The 9,991-nt window shown below is 38.4% G+C and overlaps 1 protein-coding gene across 1 annotated transcript in view; it reads right to left on the reverse strand.

Moving 5' to 3' along the window:
• Positions 1 to 9,759, reverse strand: part of TUSC3 (tumor suppressor candidate 3) — a 136,750-nt gene extending 126,991 nt beyond the window's left edge. The window contains exon 1 of the mRNA XM_015816489.1: positions 9,599 to 9,759. Within this exon, the coding sequence (XP_015671975.1) occupies positions 9,599 to 9,697 (99 nt within the window). The 5' untranslated portion in view covers positions 9,698 to 9,759. The remainder of the gene's footprint in view (positions 1 to 9,598) is intronic.
• Positions 9,760 to 9,991: the final 232 nt, after the last annotated feature.

A 9,991-nucleotide genomic window follows, 5' to 3' on the forward strand; every position in this document is an offset into this window, starting at 1 on the left:
TCGAAACGTCGCCAAGGTACTTTTAATTCTACGCGGGAGAAAACCCGAATAACTAAAGACCTACATACAAACACCCGCGAAAACCTCAGAAAACATATATATATATATATATATAGCTGTTCCATGCAAAATTCTATTTTGCAATTCACAAAAAAATATGCTTTATGTATTATTTTGAAAAGATGTTATGTGACTTTTCCTGATATTTGGCTAGCATAGATTACCATGCTATCCCCCTAAAATGAAAAGAAAAAGTAAATAGTTTTTCTGAAAATTAGAACTTAATTATTGCTTGAACATTGTAGACAATTAAAGTAATAAGCTGTTGAAGACAAATTTCTTTGGTTTCAGAAGTTTTCAACTGCAACCCTCAGCATGTTTTACACAAAGCAATTCATATTGATTCCAACTGCATCGCAATTTTATATTGATCAAAGATGCCTGTTAAAAAATAATATGTAACTATAGAAACATAGCTACAATACAAAGTTAGGTATATTTCCATCATCTTCAATATGCTTAATTCTATGCTGGATAGTAGCCAAAGAACATTTTGAGAAAAAGGTGTTGCTATACAATTTAAATTTAGAGTTCATATTAAGTGAGATCTGGTACTGAGAATATAATAAATATAATACAATTGCTGCAGAGTTAAGTTGGTACATAGTTTTATCCTATAGTATCTTTTAAAGATTTTATTCTCTTATTCGGGCACAGCATTTATATTAAAACTGTGAACAAGTGACTCCTATTATTTATGGAACTTCCTCTCTCCAGATCCAGCAGAAAGTCCTATCAGGGAATGTCATCTGGGAGGATTAGTAAGTGGGCCTTTTCTGTAGTAGTAGCTTCCCCTTATGGCTCCCAAATACTATACTGGCATTTCATAAAGTTTTAACAACCTCACTATTTTCCCAAACATGGAATAGTTAATAGAGTCCTCAAAATGAATGTGTCATCTGCTAAATATTTACATTGCCCTCTGCTGCTATTATGCAGACCAGACACTACTTTATACCTAAAAGAATGGACAGGAAGATTACTTTTTTCAAAGAATTTTCACATGGTAAAAATTTTCACTTTGTATAGCAGTCAAAGATACAGAGCATCACAGTGCTAGAAAATTAGATTATACAGTATGTATGTGATGCTCTGTATGCTTGATAGTCAGAATACCAATGGAAAAAGCAAACTTCTCCCTCATTCTGAAAGGGAGAATATGTTCATCCTCTTCTTAAAGACACCACTTCTGAAACTGTTGGAAATATAGTTGTATGCAGGGATATACCAGTAGAATTGCTGGACTAAGACAACTGCTACTCAGTTTTAAGCTTACCCCCAGCCATGAAAGGTCGCAGAATTATTTTAGTAAAATCAGCACCTGGTTATTGTGAAGAAAAAATGGAAAAGGGAGTGTTACATACATTACCTTAATCTTTAAGAATCCAGAATAAAAAAATAATAAATTCTATAAAGGTAATGGTTTCCCCTGTCCAGTTGTATCCGACTGTAGGAGGGCAGTGCTCAGGAGCTGAGCGAGCCATTGTTGTCTGAAGACCCTTCTGTGGTCATGTGGCCAGCATGATTAAACACCAAAGGTGCACGGAACACCGTTACCTTCCCAGAAAAGTGGTAACTATTTATCTACTCACATTTGCATGCTTTCTAACTGCTAAATGGGCAAGAGTTGGGGCCTGTAATGGGAGTTCACCCTATTGCACGGCATTCAAGTCTGAAACCCAGGCTGTCAGCTTTCAGCTGAGTTTAGCATCTTTAACCGCTGAACCACTATGAAACCCCCCCCCCCAATATATTATGTGCTATATTATAATAATAATATAAAAACATGAAAACATCCCCACGTGGCTTTATTTAACATTTTTAATAATGTTCATTAAAATGCCTTTCTCTTTCATGTGAGCCCTGGGTATCTTTAAATGCAATGTTGTATATAAAATAAGTTTAGAAACAAAAAGAAAGGCGAACAAAAGTCAGCCAGATAATATTTACAAATTTCATTTAGATACTAAAAGATAGAAGTAGCACAAATAGGAGCTTAAATGTGTGGTTAAGAAATAAAAAAAAATCCTTCCCTTTATTTTCCTACACTAAGCCACTAATGTAAAGCACTCTCAGTCTTCTATTAGGTTCAACTTCTTTTGTATCCACTGTCTTTTCCCACATAACTCTTCTAAATTAATTTTTAAATCCGCTTTCAGATCAGTCTCAATGTTATCCACTAAAACGTGTTCCTCTTTCAAGAGCCGAGGTGGAGTAGTGGTTAGAATGCAGTACTGCTTGCTAATTCTGCTGAATGCCAGCAGTTCGATTCTCACCGGCTCAAGGTTGACTCAGCCTTCCATCCTTCTGAGATTGGTAAAATGAGGACCCAGACTGTTGGGGGCAATATGCTGACTCTGTAAACCACTTAGAGAGGGCTGTAAAGTACTGTGAAGCAGTGTATAAATCTAAGTGCTATTGCTATTGCTATTAACATCTTTTAAAACAGTCTCTTTACATAGCACACCTTTATAAATTGATTCTTCAATATGCTGAATGTTGAAATATTTTGCTACATTCTATTTGTATGTAAAGTTTAAGTGCTCTTGTTATTTAACTATAATTTTTAGTTATTTCTAGTTCCTTCAAGTGTACAACCTACAAAATCCCATCCTTTCAGGGTTTTGTTACAGAATTCAAAACAAAAGTATTTTTCCCATGGAAAGATTCTTATAAAATTCCAAACTCAAATGTATGGGGAAACTTAGACCATATGTAACTTTTTAAAATCAAAGTTTTAATCACCGTTTTGCTGTTTATTCCAGAAAAAAACAGCCTTAAACTTAGATTTAAAATCTATTTCATTAAGGATTGAAGGAAACTCACCCAGTGCTATAAAATTTATTGATCCAAAAGTTCCTACTAGATGAAACGCAAATAACGAGCAATTTCTGAAAGTGATTAGAAAAGAAGATATGTGAACCCAGAACCCTTTTGAAGGTGCCAATCATGATTTGAGCGAGATGCCATTTCCTCATCTCCCAGAGCTTTAAACCTGCCATAAACTGACTGATGTCTTAATAGTTAAAAGAAAAATATAAATAACAAATCAAAAGAGTGACTTGGATAATCTTCCCTTACAAAAAAGCTTCTTAAAACTTTGAAGAATTTTGTGAGAAGGGACAAAGAAAAAATGAAAAGAAATCAAGTTTTAGAATAATATTTGAAGGTACTAAATATCAAGACTGTTAAAAGTAGAAGGAAGGAATATAAAGTTGGTTCACTGGATCAAAGTTAAAATAGATATGTTGCTACTCTGGTAAACCTTAATGAACTTTTACTAATCAGGACTGAAATGTTAAAGTTTTTAAGGATTTGGTTATACATAAGAGATGGAATATGGGAAGAAGTTATATTTTAAGGCAGGGGTCTCCAACCTTTTTTGATTGGCGACCTGTTGGGAGAGGGAGGGGCAGGCACCTTACATGGCGCATGTGCAAACATGAATGTAGCCACATGTGCACACGAGTGTACAAACAGGCTGCGAGTATGTGCACCATGTACACGGGGTTGCGAGCATGCACGTGAGGCTCTCAGTGACGGCGGCACCTGTGTAAGGCTTGTTGCACCAGTGCTGCCAGGCTCGCAGTGATGCTAGCAGCGCGGAGCACGCGCTGCAACTTACAGTGATGTCACCCTGGCACAAGGCTCGTGCCCCACTCCGCAGCAATGCCATCCCGGTGCGAGGATCACGTCGCTGCCCCTGCACGAGATTTCTGCTACCACTCCCATGCAAGGATCATGTCGCAGCTCACAGTGATGCCACCCCGGTGCAAGGATCACGTCGCCACCCCTGAACGAGGATCGCGCTGCCACCCCGGGCCAAGGATCGCACTGGGGCCCACATGCCGCTTGCGGTGGTGCCACCGCCTACAGAAGTTCCATGGCAATGCCACCACCTGTGTGTGGCGCACCACCACCCACATGCCGCTCACGGCACTGCCATTCCGCACGTAACATTCATGGCAACAATGATACTAGTGGCGCTGCCACCTCCCGCACAACTTGCGGCAACCATGGCATGAGGGGGGGATGAGCAGACGCACACGCACATGCACTGCCCAGCTACTCACACAGTCCAGCGGCCAAGAGGCCACGGGCCTCTGTTTTAAGGGTTGATAAATTATTAAAAGGGGAAAATCACTTCTGTATATATTCCTTTTCTTTTTCTTTTTTCTTTCTTTTCTATTTTGTTCTATTTTCTTTTTCTTTTCTGCACCTTCTATTTTTTTATTTTTGTTTAGTTTGTATTCGTTTATCTTTTGAGTTTTATTTTTAACAAAATTACTATTTAAAAGGTCTTTCATGGCTTTTTACATGACTTTCATTTTAAGAAGCATAAAGTGTAAGCAAGCATACTTTTCTTATTCACGTATATTACTTTGAGGATAACATTGTTTTTGACATACAGTATTTAATAGATTGCTTTACTCTATCATTTTAAAAGAAAACTGATGACCCAGGAGTTTTAGAGTTATTTTGCACACCATGAAATGGGTTCCATGAACTTTATGGGGAGAGCACTATTTTCTTTATTGCATAATATAAATAAACAAACAAATATCAGCAAAAGTGATGCAGACAAGATGGAAGATAGCTTTGCTTCTCACTGAAAAAAATTAAAACTGTCCTTGCTGATATCTGAAATGCATTTTTTCTAGATTAGTGCTATCTGCAGAATTTTTTAAAAAAGAAAATTTCCTATGTCTCCTTCAGAAATAAAAACTACATATCTCATTATGGAATCACACTAATCCTCTTGAAATTTTACCTCTCTCCTCTATTTATCCCTTTCTATGTAGTGGCAATGCTTTAGACCAGGGGTCCCCAACCTGTGGGCTGCTGGCCATTGGGCTGCAGAACAGGTTGGCCAGTATGCGCACATGTGCGCGCACATACCCTCTCACACTAGCATCGCAGCTGCAGGTCACGAAAACAGGGCGCTGCACCGCATGGTGCAAAAAGGGCCGACACCATGCCTTCGGGTGCAAAAACGGGACACCGCCGTGCCACGGGGTGCAAAAACAGGACAATGCCACACCATGCAAAAATGGGCCGCTGCACCTCAGGGTGAGAAAATGGGATGCTGCCATGCCTCGGTATGCAAAAATGGGCCAACATTGTGCCTTGGGGCGCAGAAACAGGGCTCTGTGCACAAGAACGGGACAGAGCTAGCGAGTATCATGCAAGCGCTAGCCCCGCCCTGTTTGTGTACATAAAATGCATCCCCTTCCCTTTCCCTCCAGTCTACCAACCAAGAAAGGTTGGTGACTTCTGCTTTAGACATTCTCCTAAAATATATCAAATTGCTGCAGTTGGTGCAACCGATGTTATCTTTCTTCCTTTTCCAGTATAGTTATCAGTCTGGCATGAATGCACAAAATTTCTTTTCTCCCAGGTGCAACCAATATGGTGGCTTACAGTTTGTAGGTACACTTCAGACTCAAAATATATTCCAATAGTCTGGGAATTGTTGGCTTACTTCATAGAGTTGCCAGTGATAATTTTAAACAAGCTGGTTGGAGAATTCTGGGAGTTACAGTCCATAGATCTTAAAGTTCCCAAGGTTGAGAAACTCTGATCTAGAGCTAGTGGAGTTTAACTAGTAAGACCAGAGAAACGCAAGTTCAGGTATAACCCAAACTATGGAAACTCATTGGTGACTGAACTCTCTCAGCAAAATCTATTTAATAGATTATCTTTATAGTAATAAAGCCTAAGGAGGCAATGTAATATATGCTACTGTTATGTGCTCCTGGCTACTTTCCTTCGTGACCAGAGGCAAGCTCGCCTGATCAATAACCAGCCAAGACACAGTGAAGACCTTTTGTTTCATTTATTGCAATAAGCGGGGAGAGAAGCTATCAAAGCTTGGTTCTCTTCAAAGTTTTAACCCAAAATATTTCCTTCTTTATACATCCCTTGTCCCAGCCGCCACAACCCTCCTCTTTCCCCATTAGCTGAGGTACTATGAGGTTTTACACTCTTTCCGACCGCCTCCTACATATTTCCTGCTACATACTAAATCATACATCACATGTACATTAAAATTAGGAGATAATTTATGCAAGGTGTGTCAATTAATATTAATCAATTAACTGCGCATGCTCAGTGGCCTGAGTTCTGGCCCCTTTTTTTTATGACCTCTTAGAAAAATAGGTTCTTTCCTGTTTTGCTAGTTATCTTCTATTACAGATGTTTTCTTCTTCCTTTCCCACTCTAAGACCCAGCTATTTTTGCCTACATATTTCCTTTACATCCTTTCTTTATGTTAACCTTTCCTGTTTCCCATCATAGCTTCTCCACTCAGTAAATTTCCACTGCAGCAAATTCAATTTTAAATTTCTCTTTCAATATTAAATTTTGAAGACCTTTCTTTTACTTCTATCACTACTTTTAGCGCTTGGAAGAAATGAAGAATATTGATCTAAAATATGAATAAAGAAAATATAATACACAAAGATTTATAGAAATGTATCTTGTACCACTGATTTTTAAGACATACTAATCTTTATTGTGCAGTTGTAGGATCCACATCTTCCTTCCTAATGATACCTGGAACTCACAGATATTATTCAAAGCAAAACGTATATGCTTGATAAGTGGTAATAGAGACATTTCACTTTATCAGCCACATCTACTTGTGACAATATCTCTTTGACCATATTCTATCGGGGAATGTGTGGACCTTTTCAAGAAAGTTATTTAATAAAAATTGTCACAAAGAACCAAATATTATCTCCATCACCGCTAATTCTGCTGTCACTGATAAAAAGAAGTATGCCAAAACATTCCAACAATCAGGTTCTTATTACAAATGTTCCATAAAGAACAGTCATGTCAAAGTTCATGACAAAGAATGGCAGCTGTTATTATCTCACCAGGAGCTCATCAGTCTTTGCTATTTCAGTCCAAAGAATAAAATGTCAGAACTACCCTATTCCTTGACATGAAAGAAACAAACATTGTTGGGGCTCACTTTGTTGTAATGCAATGTCCTCTCTTGCAATGAGAAATTACCATTGCAATTTGGAAACAAGCACCGTCCCTGACACTAAAGGAGGTTAGATCAACAAATTAAAAAAAAAATAGAATTTGGCATGTCAGAATTCCAGAAACAGATGCCGTTTGCCCCATGATCTCTAAGGAACTAAATTGGCCCAGCCACCTGCAAAACCAGGAAAAGTTCCAAAGCATTTGAAGGCCAATCAAGTCTCCATAACTAATGGCCAAAGGGGGAGCAATGGTAGATTTTCAAATACTTTTCTAGCTCCAGTAACAAGAACATTTCCTCATATGCCTTTATAGTCACAATCTTGCACTGGAAATCCGTAATTAAGGCAGGAAACCAGAGGTTTAAAATGCCACCATTGGGCTTATGGGGCTCAGACGTGGATCCAGTGTTTGGTATCTAGATTGTAAAGAAGGGCAGAAATTTTTCTCTCCACTAAAATGAAATGTGTTCATATAATCTGCCTGCTATCTTCTCTTACCACCCATTTGTTTCCTTCAAACCCATCAGCCTTATTGATATAATATAACTTTGTTATTATTCATTTCCTAGATTTGTACCTGCCAAAATCAAAAGATATGCAGTGATTCATAGCATAATTCATTCTAGTTTAAAAATTAGTAATACCAAAAAACAGCTAGCAGATCAACTGGAGATAAATAAAAACTCACAGTATCATAGCTTCCACCTGGCCATCCAGCAGTAGCCAGAGTCTAGAAGAATTTATATGTTGTGGACTTACACTCTCAAAAGTATTGTAACCCTTCAAGAGGCAATATTGGAGCTGTCACAGCTTTGATACACAAATATTTTGCTATTTAGAAAATACCTAAGGACAGAAGCAAGAGTTTCATTGCTGTTTCTTCTTATTCTTTCTAGCCAAACTAGAAGTAGGTGCCAGAATACCTGCACTGTCACAGGTAACTAGGCTGCTGTTTATTTAGTATGATTCCACTTTAGTTCGGTGAAAGTTTGAATATTATATAGGATTTATGTATCTTATTACATTTTTCAGATTTACTGATTGCTATTTCACAAATTTTTTATTTCTATTCGTCCTTACCATGTTTAAAAGAATCCTCCAAATAATCCACCTTATACTATTAGGACTGCTTCATTTTCCCCGACATATGGCACATCTCTGAAATAGTATATACTAATAAAAATAAACAGTCATAAGCTAAAGATTAAAACAAAGAAGGTGTATTTTCCAAACACAAGAAAAATTTCATGATTTATAAAAGTTTGTTAAGAAATAATCAAATGAATAGATATACAGTAATTCTGACTAATTTCTCAGGAAGTTCTTTATCACATACAGACTCTTTACACACACACACACACACACACACACACACACGAAAAATTCAGGCTATTGAATAATTTATTTTCTTTACTTCAGAAGTTATGATGGAACAGAGTGTGATCAAAGAAGTTAACCTTTTATATGTTTTAATCCTCAAATGATTTAGAAAGTAAGATAGCATGTTGAGTCTATAGTGATCTAACTTATGGATAAATAATTAATTCAACCCCAACGCAAGGCTGTTTTTCACTTTATTTCCATTTTTAAGTAGAGGCATGTTAAGATTCATCTACTTTGTTTTTGATGAGTTAGCAAGAAGAGAAGTATTTCAGTAGTTAGATCTGAGTTACATCTGCAAATATTCTAATATATATATTATATATATTAGAAGACCTTAATTTTAATCAAGACCTGTCAGAGCACAATGACTAGCAAATTCTATTTTAAAAAATCAGCTTCAGATGGATTTAAATATTGCAGAAAATTTCAAAATATCAGCAAAATGCAATAAGAAATATGAAAAAAACATCCAAAAAAGATCCCTTTTTCTCCCATATAAAACTCACCATCTTTGACCTCGAATTCATTTCTCTTATTCCCAAATACTTGCTCAAAGGAACAGAGTCCTTCCCTGAAAAATCCAGGCCCCAGGATAATTTATCTTATTTACTTTGGAAGTTATGATAGAACAGAGTGTGGGTCAAAGAAGATAACCTTTGTTTATTGATTTATTGTAATGTTTTGGAAAATAAGACTCTGTGCTGAGTCCCTCAGCTCCAGTTTATGGATGGATAATTAGTTCAAGCCCTCAGCTAGGCTGTCACTCCACCTGATTTACACCTTGAAGGCCAGGCCTGAAGGACCCATTGTTTCTTTTACGCTGCACTTCTGCACCTAGAAGAATGGCTACCAATGCACGTCCCCGGGGGAAATTTCTTGCCCCATGAGACGGCAATCTCCGAGATTGCTGAAAGAAAAGGAGCTACGTGTGAAATGGCTGCGAACCAATTCTGAACAGAAGGACGCTCGTGAAATACAAAACGCGCACAAAGGAAAGCGAGGAATCAGAATGGCACAATGGGAACGAGAAAGCAAGCAGCGATGCACTAAAATAAAACAACGGCGCCAGCAGCGCGGAGGGAAGGGCGGGGGGCAGAATTGCCCTTTCTTATCAGTGCTCCCGGGAAAGAAGGAAAGATGGGGCAGGTGAAGGGGTCTACCTCCTTCTTCTTTTGGCTTCCCCCGAACTGGAAACAAAGGAGGAAGAGGAGGCAGCTCCCCGCAGACAGGTGCAGCCTTAAGAGCCGTAGCGATGCCATGGCTTCCCAACAGCGCCCTTCAACACCTCCCGTCTACCTGCTAGCGGCCGTTATCCACGCCACTTTCCCTGCCCGAATTGGGCCAGGCAGTGGCCAATCCAAAAGCAAGCTCCGAGGCAAAGCGTTCTGGGAAATGTAGTTTCCTCTCGTTCTCCCCAAGCTCGCCTTCTTTCTTCCTTCAAGAGAGGAGAACTTCCTATTTGCTTATCTGTATTACGAGAGTAATTCAGTCGTTTTAAGTCCGGAATGGAGGCGTTTCTCAGTCCGAAATTTGATGCAGCTGTTTGCTTCCCG

Source organism: Protobothrops mucrosquamatus, unplaced genomic scaffold (assembly GCF_001527695.2).
Source record: "Protobothrops mucrosquamatus isolate PMUCROS unplaced genomic scaffold, P.Mucros_1.0 scaffold458, whole genome shotgun sequence".
NCBI classification, from domain to species: domain Eukaryota; kingdom Metazoa; phylum Chordata; class Lepidosauria; order Squamata; family Viperidae; genus Protobothrops; species Protobothrops mucrosquamatus.